Source organism: Pygocentrus nattereri, chromosome 17, assembly GCF_015220715.1.
Source record: "Pygocentrus nattereri isolate fPygNat1 chromosome 17, fPygNat1.pri, whole genome shotgun sequence".
NCBI classification, from domain to species: domain Eukaryota; kingdom Metazoa; phylum Chordata; class Actinopteri; order Characiformes; family Serrasalmidae; genus Pygocentrus; species Pygocentrus nattereri.
Genome location: NC_051227.1, coordinates 39,091,171 through 39,109,791, shown reverse-complemented (window position 1 = coordinate 39,109,791; position 18,621 = coordinate 39,091,171). Strand labels below are relative to the sequence as shown.

The 18,621-nt window shown below is 40.2% G+C and overlaps 1 protein-coding gene across 1 annotated transcript in view; it reads right to left on the bottom strand.

Moving 5' to 3' along the window:
* tyw1 (tRNA-yW synthesizing protein 1 homolog (S. cerevisiae)) overlaps nucleotides 1-18,621 on the bottom strand; it is a 105,282-nt gene that overhangs the window by 54,169 nt on the left and 32,492 nt on the right. Inside the window, exons 9-10 of the mRNA XM_017724525.2 lie at nucleotides 6,481-6,533; nucleotides 6,250-6,368 (exon numbers count right to left, since the gene is read on the bottom strand). Coding sequence (XP_017580014.1) covers nucleotides 6,250-6,368; nucleotides 6,481-6,533 — 172 coding nt within the window. The remainder of the gene's footprint in view (nucleotides 1-6,249; nucleotides 6,369-6,480; nucleotides 6,534-18,621) is intronic.

The following is an 18,621-nucleotide window of genomic DNA, read 5'->3' as shown; positions in this document are numbered from 1 at the left end:
TTCAGGAGTTGGGCTCGGCCCCTTAGTTCCAGTGAAAGGAACTCTTAAAGCTTCAGCACCAAGAGATTTTGGACAATTTCATGCTCCCAACTTTGTGGGAACAGTTTGGGGACGGCCCCTTCCTGCTCCAACATGACTGAGCACCAGTGCACAAAGCAGGTCCATAAAGACGTGGATGAGCCAGTTTGGTGTGGAAGAACTTGACTGGCCTACACAGAGTCCTGACCTCAACCCCACAGAACACCTTTGGGATGAATTAGAGCGGAGACTGTGAGCCAGGCCTTCTCGTCCAACATCAGTGTCTGACCTCACAAATGCGCTTCTGGAAGAACGGTCAAAAATTCCCATAAACACTCCTAACCCTTGTGGAAAGCCTTCCCAGAAGAGCTGAAGCTGTTATAGCTGCAAAGGGCGGGCCGACATCATATTAAACCCTATGGATTAAGAACGGGATGTCACTCAAGTTCATGTGTGTTTGAAGGCAGACAAACGAATACTTTTGGCAATATAGTGTAGGTCCCATAGGTAAACAACAATAGCAGCCATTGAAGTCGTAGTTCTGTCAATTGCACAGGTGCGTACAGATGTTCCAAGAGCCCCATGTTTTCTGTCTGATCTGTGTCATACTTGGGGGAGGGTGATCCAATTATACCACTTATCATCATGACAAATTACACTGCTTTGCATCACAATATGCTTTGAGTATATTGAAGGATACTGCCAGCCTTACAATCACTCACCAACTTTTAGATGAAAAAGGGCAGAATTAGTCCTGAGTAACTGCAGAGCACTGAAGCATGTCGAATGTTAAATAATCACTGCATTCCTCATTTTTGATAGTATGTTTGAAAAGTTGGACTCCTGGTTATTTTTTGTCTGTTCCCATTTATCAAACTTTAAATAAAAAAAAAAACATTACTTTTTACATCTCACTTTTTAATTCATACTTTTGTACTGCAACTCTTATTGTTCATGGTTTAGTATATTTTATTTCATTCTATTCATTTATCTCTACTTTCTTTTATATATCAGTGCACGGCAACACTTTGCTCCTGTTCATTTTGCTCTTATGCTCTTTATTATGCTTTGCACTGCTGCAATAGACGAATTTCTCTCTGGAATTAATAAAGTGACATGTCTGTGTTGTTTATCTATTTTGATGCATATACTGTATCGTGAAAATGGCATTGAATATTGTGATATTTTATTTTTGCCATCCCTAACCATACCTTAGTTAGATACATTAATATGACCTAAGAAAGGGCTCCTAAGGTCATGGTTAAGGTCTAGTAGTCACCACAGGTCATAAAGTGGACAAGAAGAAGCAAACTGTTTAATAGAAATGTCTTTGCTAAGCTAATTACCTAGATAAAAACTTGTAATGTAAAAAATGTAAACCATTTTTTGAGATGTCTGAGTGCATCATACAAAAACAGTCAGTCAGTAACAAAATGTGTGTTTATAAATAATAATATGGGGTTGACGGTAAGATGGTAAAATGAGGCCATGAAAACAGCTGCTTCCTAGAAACGTATGAGAGAACACAGGTCACTGGAAATATGTGGTTTCCTAGAAAGTGTCAGTGAGCAACTAAAAGTATGTCATACAGATTCATTTTGGTGTAAATTGTGCAAAAAGGGAAAACTGTACATAATTAAGCAAAATATTCCTCAAGGAAATAAACTACTTTATCCTATAAACACATCCACATTTATGGTATTTGGCAGCCACTCTTATCCAGAGCGACTTACAATTTGATTATTGTTATACAGGTAGGTGAAGGTGGTGTTGGGAGTCTTGCCCAGGACTCTTATTGGTATAGTGTAGGGTGCTGACCCAGATGGGGGATTGAACCCCAGTCTACAGCGTAGAAGGCAGAGGTGTTACCCACTACACTAACCAACCACCCCTCAACCACAACCACCACAACTCAAAGCCATCACTGGGTGAAGGCTGTCAAACAGTATATATTCAACATTATATTAAAACATCTTAATTACACATTGGAACTACAGATTTGAACAGTAGTTTCTCAAAATCTGTGAAAATGATCCTCATATCACTCTTTAACACCAGCAATAGCATGAAATATTAAAGTGCCTCAATAATTAGACATTTCCTGACCCACAGTGAATCCACTCCACACCTCCCACTGGCTTCATATCAGCCATAATCATTATTCTTCACTGCAACAGCCTCCAAAGTTGTAGAGCTGCTGTTTGCCTGCAGGCTTAAAAGCTTTTCCTCTAATTCCTCCCCCCCTGCTCCCATTTACTCTAAAAAGGAGCAGGAGAGGCAGCACAGCCTCAAATACACTTCACAAGAGCTCTCATCACATTCATTTTCTCAAGTATCCCTCTCAACCAATTTAACCTTCCAGAACAGAGTTCAACAGAATCCCAGAATCCCAGAATCCAGAACCAAAGCATGAGCACATTTAGGAAACGGCCTGAGCATGTTCACGTTCACATGTTTTATTTTAGTGACTGCCACAAGGGCACGTAAGGATAGGCACAGCACCCGATGATGAGCCAAATGAAAAGTAGATTAGCCGGCTGCGGCAACCGAGTCACTGTGGCCGCGCAGAAAATTCAGCTCGACACGCTTATGACAGGATCCAATAGCCTGCTGCGTTTCAGAAAAAGCCATGAAAATAGAACTGCTTTGAAGCATTAAAAACGCTCTCTTTTATAATGTCCATAAGCCATAAAATTGCTGATTCGTTGATAGGGAATATTTAATGAAAATTGGCAGATATTCTCAAAAGCAAAAGCTGTAGAGCCTCAAAGCCTCAACTGGAGACTCCTGAGCTGCTGCTGTCTTTAAACTAGGGCACCACCACTATAAAGGTTGGCCAATAATATCAGTATCCTATGGATATTATGTCAAGAAGGCAACAATTATTAATGAATTGATTTAAACTGGCAATTTAAAGCCAACTTTACTGCTATGAAGCTGAATAGCGATTGTATAAGTCTGATAAATCAATCTGTCACCATTGCCGAGGCCACGGATTAACTTACAGCAGAAAGAAGTAATGAGACGAGGAGCATAAACTAAAAGGGCAAGTAAATTGGCTAGATAGATACCCCAGTTTGCTTTCCTTGTCTTAGCTATTCCAGTATATAAGCTTTCACGTGGCATGACATCCTTTCCAACAGTCACTACCAACGTTTTGCAAAGTTTGGGCAAATGCAGATAAAAAACAACAACATTAGACATTCAGCACACATTTCCAGGGAGACAAGAATGGAAGGGAACTGAACCTTGGTCTTGAATTTTCTGAGACTGAGGGGTACAACACTGGGCTAGAGAACACTATACATTCAGTGCCTATGGTGGTTCACCTTGACAGGCGAGATCATCTGGCCTCATTCAGTAGATACTGCCCAAATGGCTGAAATCACCCGTTTGCTTACGTCCATTGCCTGAAAATCACCCACCTAGTTACTCAAACTGCTTCCATGAACGTCATGGATTAAATGGATTTGAAAAGATTCTGAAATTTGAAATCTATGCGCTAAGAAAGTGTTTTTGCTCAAAGTGCAGTTTAGCTACATAGACAGTTTGAGAACAAACACGCTACGATAAAGGAACCAGGAATTAATCCGCTTAACTGCGTGACAACACACAAAGGCACAAAACAGATGGCCATCATCTCCTACTACACTATAAAATAAAGTCTAAAGCTGGTCTTACACCTATGGGCTATAGCTGGAGATGCTATGACCTAAACTAGACTGGAGGATATCTAGGCGTGCCGCTATGGTAACCACACTGGAACGTCCCTTTAATGGTTTCTCTCAAGTCTTAAGGCCAGGCTTACAACCACCTGCTCGCTTGTATTACAGAAATACAGGTAAATGTGAAAATATTCATGGTTAAAAATCAACAGAAACATGTAAAATAAATACAAATCTAACTTTTAGCATGAGAAGAAAAAAATTCTAGCCACTCGAGTCCAATTTATTTTAAACTACTGGAGTCGTGGATTTTCATTTTACACCTTATTAAATCATGTCGTCTGATATCGGATATCAGAATTCTCAGCTGTTAAAAACTGGGGAGCATCATGACAATTTCTGGTCAGGGGCTTCGCTAGACAGAGTAAGCTGTGTGTTCACCTTTTCTATATGCCCCACATTTGTTTACAGATATCTGTACATTTAGGTGTTCTTTCCCCTCAGTGGTCAAAACCTGCCTGAGCACCGTCTGCAGTACACCATCACTGGATAGCTGAACATCTGCGTGGCGGAAGGTAGTCATCCTAGATTGAGCCTTCAGAGGAGATTTGTAGATTATACGTGACGTTCCTCCTCCAAGGCCTGCTCTGATGGAGACCTTTATTTTAAAAAAAAAACCCTGCTCCTTCACTCCCACTAGAAAGAAACTTGCGTGCTAACTCCCGTCTTCTCCACTGATGCCAACGTGAATCAGTGTTGCTGCATCTACGTCCGAACTTCCATTTAGCCGAACGATTCGTCGCGGCTGTTTGCAGGAAGCTTTGAGTCCGTCTGTGGCCAGCGGCAGCATCACTCACAGCCAGTGTCACCGATAATGACACAGAGGAGTGCTTCATGTCCCCAGGGCCAGGGGAGGGTATCGATTCGACTTTGGAGTGCATGCAAGGTGAGGTTCCACACCGAGATTCCAACAAGAGCTGCATAACTAAACCCGCATTACAATCTGTCCTTAATCACAAACTGCGGAAAGGCAGTTAACCTCATTCAATATGTACCAAACTCAACCAGTCAAACATCTGGAGACACCACTCTGCAAAGTGTTTGATTCATTCTACCAAACTGGTGCAAAGACAGAACTGAAAACAAATTTCAGACTTTTAACTGATTTGAATCTTGGATTAAAAGCCTTTTGCTTTAAATAGTGGTTGGTTAGTGTAGTGGGTAACACCTCTGCCTTCTACACTGTAGACTGGGGTTCAATCCCCACCTGGGTAACCGCCCTACACTATACCAATAAGAGTCCTTGGGCAAGACTCCTAACACCACACAATATTAATACAACTGTACCAAATTTTTCGGTACTGATATTTACTAAAAAGTTAACCTAATTACACTTAAATACAGAAAATATGGGCTTTAGTAGTGACTGTTTTTAATTTTATGCACAGAATTTTAGATGTAGGGACACATTTACTTTAAAACAAAGATCTATCTGCTCACCATGTGGACATGAGGAACAGAGATGCTGACTCACTTGCTAAAATGAGGCTCCACTTTCTTGGACAAAAACTCTGAAACGAAACTAAACTAAAACACTAAAACTAAAACACAAACACTAACACTTGGACTAAATCACTAAAACTACGTTTCTGTAGTGACATGAATTCGGACAGAATTTTTTTTCTTTTTTTAGTTCTTTGAAGTTTGTTTTTATTGAGAAAAAGTTAAAATAATGATAAACCTAAATCTTTCAAATTCTCTTTAAAAGAAATTTAAAAAACCAAAAGGCAAAATAAATTTTATTTTCACAAATTCTTCAATTTCACAAATTCAGCGATTACTGTTAGGGACAGTTACCTCCCAATAGAAAAGTACCCCATAAATTCTGATTTTGTGCATCAAGGTCAAAGGTTTAAGTGATGATGAATATCACAGCAAGAGGACAACATTTGCAGGACATAATTCCCAAAGTAGCACCGTCACAAGTATTTACACCTGTAAACAATAAACGTTTAAAGACCACCACATTTTAACTCGCCATTAAGTCATTCTTTCACAAGAATGATGTGATGCTATTATCATGATAAAAACTGTACAGGGTAAACTTTCCTTAACATGAGCCTGATTAGACCTGATCAGTTTCCCAGACAGGATTTTATCCTGACCCTGAACTACATTTTTCTTTCAATGGAGAATTGACCTTCAGAACGCTGTGATGTCCAGGTCTAGGCTTGATGCCATCTAGGAAACTAACCTTTTAAAACAGGGGTCACTAGTCTTATCCATCAAGGGCAAACGCAGCCGCAGGTTTTCATTCTAACCCAGCAGGAGCTCACCTCATATAACTAACCAAATGTTTGAAAACTGAGACCAACTGATCAAGTGAGTTAAATCAGGAGAGCTTCTGCTTCACTGGACAAAAACCTGGAGCCACTCTGGCCCTCTGTGGTTAAGACTGTGGGCCTCTGCTTTTATTGCATGTTGTAAACAAAATATGATAAATGTTTTTAAAAAGATCAAGTTTAGTCCTCAAATTTGGTCTAGTCCAAGAACAAACTCTGCTTACCTCCAGCAAAAAACACACTTGTTGGCGCAGGCCAAACTTGGAGTAGTCTCCATACAGCGATGAGATTCAATCCCATAGAAAGTATGCTTATAGCACCCTCCTCTGCCTCTCAGCATTGACTGGGAAAAAACAGGCCAAAAGTTATTTTTATTGCATCACTGCATGAATAAATTATTGTAAGCATAAACAAGCACAAGTAAATGATATTAGAAAATGAAAAGAAGTGTCCACCTTGGTCCACCGGCAAAGTTTCACTCCAGAGTGACTCCCTATTAGTTTATATCCTATACAAAAAAGACAGGAAAAGAAATTAAGATTCAGCCAATTAAGCAGCAGCGTATCTAGACAACAGTGCAATCCATAAACAGTCTGGCATACAGTAATGAGTCAGAACTCATGTATGCTACAGAATGTAAATCAGCTATTATTCTTCCACTCAGAACACTGCAGTGACAGCGACCTCAATAATTATGTCTGCCCACTTTAAAGATGCACAGCTGTGAGACAAAGTTGTTCTTCAAAACATGATTCTTCTCGAGCGCAATTCACTCTGATCAGATTTCAGAAGACCCTAGAAGAAAACGTGTTGAAGCTCATAAGACTGGAAAGAGTTCTAAAAGGATTTCTGAAGACGTTGGCCTGCATCAGCGCACAGAGAGGCAGACAACAGATCGAAGAAATTCAGCACTGTTGCTACTTTTCCTTAGGACGGAGTTTCTCTACAAGAAGCAGCTGCAACGTTCACAGGACAGACAAGACAAGACAAGACTAACTTTTCGGGAAACGCACATATTGTGTGTCTGAAACAGAAATCAATGTTTAAACCTGAAACGTAAACACGTTGGTGGTTGGTTAGTGTAGTGAGTAACACCTCTGCCTTCTCTGCTGTAGACTGGGGGTTCAATCCGCACCTGGGTCAGCCCCCTACACTATACCAATAAGAGTCCTTGGGCAAGACTCCTAACACCACCTTCGCCTCCCTGTGTAAAATGATCGAATTGGAAGTCGCTCTGGATGAGAACGTCAGCCAAATGCTGTAAATGTAAATGTATTTCCAAAGGAAGAACTCTTATTTTATTTTATTATTTTATTTTATTATTGTCCTTATTTTCCTGTAAATAGTCGAGATTTAGCTTTAATTTTTATTATTTATAATGTTGATAATGTTTATACTGCTTCCCGTTTCTACTACTGAGTGTCTTACTCCTGTTACTCTGCTGCTGCTGTATTACTGTGAATTTCCCCGCTGTGGGACTAATAAAGGATCATCTTATCTTATCTCTTATCTTAGAACGCAGTTTCCAATTTTCGTCATGTTCATTTCACTTCCAGGGAGGACAACAGCGGCTGCACGTACCAATGAGTGTATGATTCATGAATGAAATCATTTATGGACTATTCTAACGATTTGCACAGTATACAGACCTAAGATATTTGCAAGGATTATATTATGATCTATTTAAACCCAAAGCATTAACTGAGATAGTAATTAAGTAAGTAAGCTACATATACACACGATCATTTATAGGGTATGTTTTCCTGGGAGGTGGTTGTGCCAAACCCTAATCCTTAAACCACGGTGACAGCAGGAAGCAAATCCAAGGCTAAACCAAGGAATGTTTTGTGTTGTTGAAAATCTTTCCAGCTTTTTTTTTTTTTTTTAATTCAAAATAGCACGCCGTGCACCAAGTGCTGAACACATCAGCTGTGGAACAGCTACAGCAGCTTGGCTAACCACACTATGCACTGAAATATACATGACAGGACAAAACAGTGTCTCTACAGCTTATTTTACAAAAGACAGCAAAAAACAAAATCACTATATTAGCATTTATACCTTCCCAGTATCTTCAGTCAGACAGAGTAAAGTCAGCAAACACAGACTTGGTTAGGAAGTGGGGTTTTTTGCCGGTTTTCTAGTCGGTGTAGGAGTACGAGTCAACGATCATGGAATTAGGCCCTATAACAGTATCGTTATCAATAATAAAATCAATAATAAATAAAAAAAATAGCCTGGAGACAAGGAGTAAAAAAAAAACCTAATGTAAATAATAAACCCAGAGAAATATGGTACAATTATTTTCCCTAACTAAAGACCCCAGGGACAAGAGGAGCACCGAAAGGTTGTCAATTCAAGAGATTCACCGATTATTAAATACAAGGGATCACATCCTTTTACAGTTTAACAAACTACAGTTTAAATTTTTATCGTTATCACTTGAATGAAGATCAAATCACAAATGAAAAGTAATTCAGGCAAGAATGTCAAAGGGTTCACAAACTTTAAGGACTGTGTGTACACAAATCCTGAAACTGCATTAATACACTTTATTATTAATTATTTGTGATGAGGCTTATTTTGTAATCATTACTTAATCATTAAACAATCATAAGTGCAGAACACGACAAAATCACCCACCTGGGTTCAATTCATTTTGCTTTGCATGCTTAAAAAAAACAAAACTAAAGAATAAACAGTTATTAACCAAGATACTTCAGCACACGGGTGCCAAGAGGCTCCAGGCTACCAGACGGCCTTCGCACAAGTTTAAAAAGATTACTAGATTTTCACTTTATTAGCACAAATCACTTTTAACAGGACTTTTCATCTAAGCTTTGCACAACTACCACCTCTCTGAGCACGTTTAAATATCATTAATAACAGCAATGCTTGCATGAATTATTGCATTCAATAAGATTAACAGCACTAGTAAACTAGTAAATAAACATATCTTGTGTTTTCCTGTATTAGCAGCATCGTTTTCAACACTTATCAGGCTTTATTAACAGCAAATCTTAAAGAACAATTCATCACACGTTGCAAACGGTGTGCCAATTACCCACGAAGCAGAACGTCGTGATCAACACAGCCCCTGTACTGAGGGCAGATGTCGCTGAACTGATGACAAGTGGCTGCTTCAAGACTAAGCAAGCCTCCTGCTGCAAACACACAGGCCTTGATCAAGGCCGACTGACATAAACTCTGCCTGGGGAACTTGACTCTCCATCTAGCAGACCTCTCTGATGTCAGCACATCAAACAGCATACTTTTATTGGACTCCTTTAATCATCCATCATTACTGACAAGCCCTTCACTTCAAATCAAAGTACATGCAGAATTTTTAACCATGCTTAAATGTACAACCCCAATTCCAGTGAAGTTGGGACGTTGTGTAAAACAAATAAAAACAGAATACGATGATTTGCAAATCCTTTTCAACTGATATTCAGTTGAATCCACTACAAAGACGAGATATTTAATGTTCAAACTGATAAACTTTGTTTTTTGCAAATATTCACTCATTTTGAATTTGATGCCTGCAACACGTTCCAGAGAAGTTGGGACAGGGGTGTGTTTCCCACTGAGTTACATCACCTTTCCTTTAACACTCAATAAGCGTTTGGGAACTGAGGACACTGATTGTTGAAGCTTTGTAGGTGGAATTCTTTCCCATTCCTGCTTGATGTCCAGCTTCAGCTGCTCAGCAGTCCGGGGGGCTCCGCTGTCGTATTTTGAGCTTCATAATGCGCCACACATTTTCAATGGGAGACGGTCTGGACTGCAGGTAGGTCAGTCTAGTACCCGCACTCTTTTACTACGAAGCCACGCTGTTGGAACACGTGCAGAATGTGGCTCGGCATCGTCTTGCTGAAATAAGCAGGACGTCCCTGAAACAGACGCTGCTTGGATGGCAGCAGATGTTGCTCCAAAACCTGGATGTACCTTTCAGCATTAATGGGGCCTTCACAGATGTGCAGGTTACCCCTGCCATGGGCACCAACACCCCCCCACACCATCAGAGATGCTGGCTTTTGAACTGTGTGCTGAAAACAATCCGGACAGTCCTTCTCCTCTTTGGCCCGGAGGACACGACGTCCATGATTTCCAGAAACAGTGTGAAATGTGGACGCATCAGACCACAGGACACTTTTCCACTCTGCGTCAGTCCATCTCAGATGAGCTCGGGCCCAGAGAAGTGGGCAGCGTTTCTGGGTGGTGTTGATATCTGGCTTCGCTTTGCATGGCAGAGTTTTAACCTGCACTTGTAGATGGAGCGACGAACTGAGTTCACTGACAGTGGTTTTCCGAAGTGTTCCTGAGCCCATGTGGGAATATCCGTTACAGAATGATGTGGGTTTTTAATGCAGCGCCACCTGAGGGGTCGAAGGTCACGGGCATTCAGTGTTGGTTTTCTGCCTGGCCGCTTACTTGCAGAGATTTCTCCAGATTCTCTGAATCTTTTGATGATATTATGGACTGTAGATGATGAAATCCCTAAATTCCTGCAGTTGCACGTTGAGGAACGTTGCTCTTAAACTGTTGGACTATTTGCTCACGCAGTTGTTCACTAAGTGGTGAACCTCACGCGTCCTTGCTTGTGAACGACTGAGCCTTTCAGTGATGCTCCCTTTATACCCAATCATGACACTCACCTGTTTCCAATTAACCTGTTCACCTGTGGAAAGTTCCAAACAGGTGTTTTTGAGCATTCCTCAACTTTCCCAGTGTTTTGTTGCCCCTGTCCCAACTTCTCTGGAACGTGTTGCAGGCATCAAATTCAAAATGAGTCAAAATGATTCTGCTCATTGGAATTGGGGTTGTATATGCTGGAACAATATCTAGAAACAGAGAGAACTATGCCAACTCTGTTACAAAGAGGCAAAAGAAAAATATACAGTTCTTTATTTAAAGTTAAATAAAACAATGACATACAAGAAGAACTAACAAAGTCTGAGAATGGTTCTGTTTTTGTTTCACAAAAACACCTTCAGAGAGTCCATTATGGAAGCTATGTTTACCATATTCTCAGCTATATTATATATATATATATATATATATATATATATATATATATATATATATATATATATATATATATATATATATAATCCATATATTATATATATGGATCCTCCTTTGTAGTTGTTCACCCTAATTATTGATATATATATATATATATATATATATATATATATATATATATATATATATATATATATATATATCTCAATAATTAGGGTGAACAACTACAAAGGAGGAACCGTTTACCCGCCCTCAATTTTACCCCTTATTTAATGTTGGGACATTCATGCAAATGCACACATGGCAAGTTCAAACCAGAGGTGTCCAAATGCTTCTCCTGAAATGTCATCATTACGTGCTGCTACTACTCGCCTCGACTCAATGCATACAAACGCAAACAATTTGCGTTCCGTTTGCTGAGATGTGAACGTGATTGTGAAAACAAACAACTTGCGGTCAGCTAAAATAATTGCGATCAGCACGTTTTACCAGTAACGTCAATACTTTTACTTACTTTGCTTAAGTTTTTAAAGAATAACTGGGATCATTTTAAGTATCAGTATTTATTTTTGATAGACACGAGTGAATAAATGATAATATATTGCATATATTGCAACAATAAATATGCAATAAATTGACAAATTGCATCGAGAGAATGTCCCAAGAATGCATAAATAGTTATGCACAAATGTTTGCACGCCAAGGGGTATTCAAACTTGGGTCATGCATACCTGCAAGGGCTAAAGCCCACAGCCTACTGCAACCAGTCAGAGACTGTATGACTTCTTCTGGAAAAGTAGCACGGACGAAAGTTCAGCCTTCAGGATGGCAGCTACTAGCGCCTTCATCGGTGTGATGCAATATTGCCCATTGTCACAGATAATAGTGCATCACACAGCACCAAAAATCTCTTTTTGCGATTATGTAAGAACCTGACACAGTGAGAGACCAGTGTGTGATGAGCCGAGTATGCAGCTGGCAGAACGGCAGCGTATAAGCTTCCATTACCACGAGCCTCAAGGCTCCAGCGCAAATCCAACAATGCAGACCTCAGGGAGAGTGTGTGTTCCTGCAGCAGAGTCTATGATGCAGTCGCAGTGCTTCAAAGTTCAAGAGTAAATCGGAACGGCATAGGAATCAGGTATAAATAATAATAAATATATAAATAGGAATAAACGGTGTACCGGAGAGCCGTTATTAACTTATGAGTGAAAAGGGTTTCATTTAAATCAGTCTCGAGTTGAACCCAATGTAAATTTATTCATCTGAACTCTACACAACCTCAGACTGAAGCCAAAATTAGCACAAAATTAACTAGCTAATCCAGAGCTCAAATGAAGGATATAGCCCATTAAGATGAACTTCAAAAAGAGAGATTCAGGTTCAGTGAGTGACCAGCGCTACACAACTTAACTACAGAGTTATGAAAAGAAGTCCAATTACAACACTTGAGCCATAAAACTGCATTTCCAAAAAAAAAAAAAAAGACACTGTTGGATATTTTACACACTATTACTGAAACAATGTTCTGTTGAGTAATGCGAACAATAATATAATTAATATGTGAATAATGAAGGCTGCTTTTATGTAGTAATGAACTCTAAGGCTACACACCACTAAGCTATTGCGAGATCTCTAATTATTAGGCCTGCATGATGATGCATCATTAAGTTAAGTTAAGTGATACTGTTTTGATCCCACAACCGGGGAAATTCCATCTCCACATTTAACCCATCCATGCAAGCGAAACACTACACACACACTAGGGGGCAGTGAGCACACTTGCCCGGAGCGGTGGGCAGCCCTATCCACGGCGCCCGGGGAGCAGTTGGGGGTTAGGTGTCTTGCTCAAGGACACCTCAGTCATGGACTGTCGGCGCTGGGGATCGAACCGGCGACCTTCCGGCCACAGGGCCAGTTCCCTGACCTCCAGCCCACGACTGCCCCCTTAGCCGATATGTTCACTTGCTGATAAATAGGAAGACTTTATTATCATTGGTTTACAAAGTACAACTCAACTTCGAACTCTACCGCTTGCCCACACACTGCCCAACATACCGTATGCTCTGACGCTGCGCGCTGAAGTGCCAGCCGTGCAGAGATTCAGCAGAGGACAAGCGAATTACAGAAACTGCACCACAACATTTATACTTTTATATATAAAGTAAAGCACAGGACACAGCTGGCGCTGCAAGGCCTTTCAATGTGGTTTTGATGTATGATCACTGCACTTTATACTGTTTTAAATTGCAAAGCTATCCAGTTAGTGATGCACCAAAACGACAATTCTTGTCAGAATCTGAAACTCGGGACATGTTCAGCTAAGCACAGACACCAAAAAAGAGTCTTTTATATACAAATAATTTGCTTCACTGGCAACAATCATAATGTCGGGAAAGAGAACTGTAGACTAGAGGACCAATTCAATTTCAAACAGCTTGGAAATTATTAAAAGCTTTAAAATTCTGATTCTTCATGGTTTTTCCCAAAGACATCATCTAAAGCCGAATTCCAGAGCGCCTCCACTACAATGACGGAAAAACAAGACATTTTTAAATATGTAATCTAGCTGTCTGAAGCTTCTCCAGGTATAAACACAGAAGTCACTACATTGTCGTTAACAGAAGAAACAGCTATGGACTTCAGAAAGGCCACTAAGGCACATGCTCGCGGTAGCAACTTTCCAAGAAGAAGAAGAAATGTGTCCATAAAACCCATTTTTTCACAGCTTTCACAAAGCTTCTGTCGGTCATTCGTTAATGTCTTCTTATCTGGAATTTGTTCTTGGGTAATTAAAACGGAATCTACACACATGCAAGGACCTTAGGACCTTTGGAAGATACTGTACTGGAGAATGAGGCCCAGCGTTGTATAGCTTTCTGCTTCAGGAGAGAACTCAAACGAGGACACAGCGAGGAGCCTCCTCTGGTCAATTAGTCTGGGTGAGCGCAGTGAACTGCCTGCAAGGAAGCTGAGCACTAATCATCCTAATCTGGAGTCTCTCTCGTCGTGTTCATTAGGTGAACTCCACATTTAAAAGTCTTCAGGCAGCTGGGCGAGACTGAAATAGTGGGAGAGGTGATGGTGTTTCACAGAGTCACTGAGCAAAGAGAAGTACTGAAAAGCTCTGTGGGAAGGCTCGATATCTGAGCAGCTCAGACAAAGCTGTGACTGAGGGCTGCGTTCTGTGTAACTGGATCTCCCAGCAGGAATCTGTCAAATAGATTCTGTAATAGTCTGCACTGGTGTTGAGCAAAGCGGAACGCTGAAACAATACATTAATACAGATATTACTCAAATGCAAATCTAGGGCTGCAACGATCCGTCAACAAAGGATGCTTATAATTAATAATAATTAAGGAATAGTAGCAATTGTATTGTTTACTTAAAAACAAAGGTGCTCCACCTTTCTACACAGATCACTCAGTAAGGCTGGCGGATTGCAAAACAACAGAGGAAGCTTCCGTTCTTTCACTGCACCAACAACTCTCGCTGCGCTGACATTCCCAAATATGACAGAAGCACAATAAGGGGGCAGTGAGGGAAGAAATCACAGAAGATATGTTGGTTTTTATGATAACATCACTTCTTGGCATCTTTGGGTTGTCATGTCAGACAAGGAAGCAGAGGAGTCTGGGTGGTTTATCGCTTACTCACCCAGACAGCAGCCACAATACAGAAGATCAAAACATAAATCTTTTCAAATCTTCGTTTCAATGCGTTTCAAAGTCAGTTTAGCTGAATAGATGACCAAGCTCCATTACTAACTTCGTGGTGCGTGTTCAATTACATCACAAGTGAAATTAAATGCAAACCAAATCTCATTCTGGATTGAGGATTTGGCCAGTTATTTCAATGTTTTATACTAAATAGTTTTTATCTTCTGCTTTTCTTTGTTCTTTAATTATAATTATTGTGCATGCTGCATTATGAACGCTGATGTGTATGCATGTCTTAAGCTATCGTCAGACCAACAAATGCATGCTACAGCAGTCTTAGAGGACCACAATAGACTAAGAGCGAATGGTTAGTTTGTTAAGGCGAGTTAGGTAAGGCAGGACACACCCTGGACAGGTCGCCAGCCCATCGCAGGGCAGACAGACAGACAAACACACACACACACTCACACACTCACACACTCACACACTCACACACTCACGTGCAATTTAGTCTGTCCAATTGGCCTGACTGCATGTCTTAGGATTGTGGGAGGAAACCAGAGCACCTGAAGGAAACCCTGGTCACCCGGCCGGGGAATCGAACCCAGGCCCTTCTTGCTGTGAGGCTACCCACCACGCCACCGTGCCGCCCCTAGTATGATACAGTGTCATACATGGTAACTTAAATGCTGATTATTTAGCCACAGAATCTATTCTTTACTTGGATTATGATGGTTAGTTGATTGTCACTTCATAAGGGTCGGTAGATAAATTTATTATGGTGAACACTTCAGTCACATCCAAGAAGTGGGAGTTTTTTTTTTGCTTTTATTTTCTGATTTTTCTTTAATCTTTATTTGTAGTGATGTTTAGTTTTTATTCCGTCTGTCCAAGCTGCAGTATGAACGCCAAGATATTTGTACGTTTTCAGACTTACGCGGTCTTAGAAATGGATGCTACAGCATTCTTTAAGGTCTTGACTAGACCACCAGCAAACGGTCAGTTAAAGGAATGAGGTAATAGCAGTATTAGCAGTAAAGTATTCACAGTATGAGACTGACTTGTGTCTAGCTCGCGTCTGGCATCGCCGTGTTGTCAGTTCAGTAGGTGGCCTTGTCCATTTGAATGGAAAAAATAAAAAAATAAAAATATCCCCCTCTCTCATCCTCTCAGAAAACAAAGCATCAGTTTTGGCATTTTTGAGCAATTTTTCTAAGTTGACTTCTGACTTTCCTGTTGGACCAAATTATAATATTTAATCTCCTTCTCTTCCCACAAGCTACCGTGGCTAATTTTAACTTCTCTCATGGTTCTTTCTCTGCTTCTAATGAAGGCTAACGGCTGATGATCGTCTGCCTCAACTTCCGATAATTGGTCTGAAAATCAAAACCATCCAAAAAATAGTTTTCACACTGTAAATTACTGAACCATAGTTCTGAGACCACTATTTTTGGTTGGACCTAGTTTTCAGTCTTTTGGTCTGTGCTGTGGTCTGAGGCACCTCCGACGCCATCTATTTCAGTTGTCGGGGGGGGGTTGGGGTGTTTGGGTTTTGTCTTTAAGTAGCGTTATCTGGGCATAATCTGATTTTTTTCTTGTTTTATAATACCTGTTAAGTAGTTCCTATTTTCTCATGGTTTTATGAACAATTATATTATATTACATTACATTATATTATATATGTAAAGCCTCTATCAGTGAACTAGTCAGGAATACACAGAGTTCTGCTGAGGTCTAAAAGGTTAACAAAAGATTTGTTGAATTTAGTACATCAACACAGTAAACAAATACATCAGAATTCAAGTTATTCAGGCCAGCCCTACATACTGTAAAACACTATGACAGAAGTCCTATCTGTTGGGAGAATCAATAGAGTCACCAAGATTTGTGGAGTATAAAAGTATTGTGATATGAAAGCAAAATAATACCATTCTGACTGGAATCTGACTGGAATAATACTATCCTGACTACACTTCATTGATCTCACTTCAGTCTTCTAGAATTAATTATTTATAAAATCAATTGTCTTTTGAACACACACTGATGAATAGCCTTCATGGACTGATTCAAGTTTATTACTTCAAGAATCAGGACATTAGGTCGTATCGATTTGGTCTTCCAGCCCTAACTTGCACATCCAGAGAGCAAAGACAGGACAAACGCGACTTGAGGAACGGCTGGGATCAAACGCCTGAAGAGAGGAGCTCCATCTTCTACCAAAGGGGTTATTTGTCATGGTAAGGAGAAGCAAACAAAGGCAAGAAATAAAGGCTCTCAATTTCAAGCCTGAAGGAACAACGTGACCAGCTCTGATGGACAGCAGAGAGTTATCAAAGTCTCCGGACAGTTGCTGCACAGCTCCCCATTCCAGAGCGGTCTCCATTTCACACCACTGCTACACACTTCACATACTCGCTCACCATCCTCGCTAGGGCTGATGTTATTCGGTAGCCTCATTAACGAGCTGCACAAAAGAGCTCCTCTACACATTTTCACATTCTATATTCCCTATTCCTTTAAATTATGCAAGCTGTGCAGCAGTGCAGTGTTCCATCAGTAACAAAACAAGCGCACAATTACTGCTCCCAGTTCAGACTCGGGCCCTATTCGAGGTTCGGCCCTATTCGAGTTGGATTAGTTTCACCGGAAGAGGGACTGTAAATTAAAATCACTTGTAGTTCAAGAATTTGTCTAATCTGAATAACTCTCTAATTTTCACGAAGTAATAATTACCTACTCAGAACTCCTTCAGTAACACCACCCTAGTTAAAACTGACCACATGATGACATAGGCTACACCTGGCAATAAAACACAGTGGTCTGTCGCACAAAGTTTTATATTGTTCTAGGCCACCTGTGGGAATTCGGAGAAAGCGAGCCTTGTTCGAGCTGGATTAGTTCTAACAGAGAAGGTGCTGCAAATTAAGTGATTATATTTCTAAATTAATCCTGTATGAATCTGCAATGTCTGTAGTTTTTGTATGTCCATCACGAAATATTTCCAAAGTGAATCACGTTCTATAGGCCCAGTCGAGCTGGGGAGGTTCTGCAACCTGACTGATTACCGACATACTGATCTCACAATAATGGGTAACACTTTATTTGAAGGCTACCTACATAAGGACTTCATGACGCATTCATAAGCACTGAATAATGTGTTTATGAAGCACTACTTGAACATTTATTAAGTGCTTATGTCGGTTCTCGCGACCTGACATAAGATGTTTTATGAAATAAATGACATTGTCCTGATATAATATGAATAACCGTTGAACATATTTACATCTTTATACATATTTAAAACACTATAACTATTTATGTCAGCATTCTTAAGATCATTGTACTGATATCAGGTGAAATATGCCTGGAAACCACCCCCTCTTCCCTCCATGGCATGGATAAGATGATCGATGCAATTATGTATAGGGTTTAAATGTTTAGTGCTGTAAATATGTTCAACGTTTATTCTTATTATGTCAGTACAATGTCATTTATTTCATAAAACATCTTATGTCAGGTTGCGAGAACCGACATAAGCACTTAATAAATGTTCAAGTAGTGCTTCATAAACACATTATTCAGCGCTTATGAATGCGTCATAAAGCCCTTATGTAGGTAGCCTTCAAATAAAGTGTTACCCAATAATGTAACCCGATGATATCTTTATAACTTATCTTATACGGACGTGAATGTCTGGGCTGTTTCAATCCGTGCTATCTGGGGTAATCTGGGGAGGAGTTCTACAAGAGGAGGTTCTGTGGCTTAAACTGGATGGGATTTGACTGGTCAGTTGACTGGTCAATTCACAGTTGACAGCCCAGGTCCAAATGTTATAGCATGGACACAGCAGCATTATGCAAAATGTGTGCTAACAACATGATGCAAAGCGTGTCTATTAGCAGGTTTTAT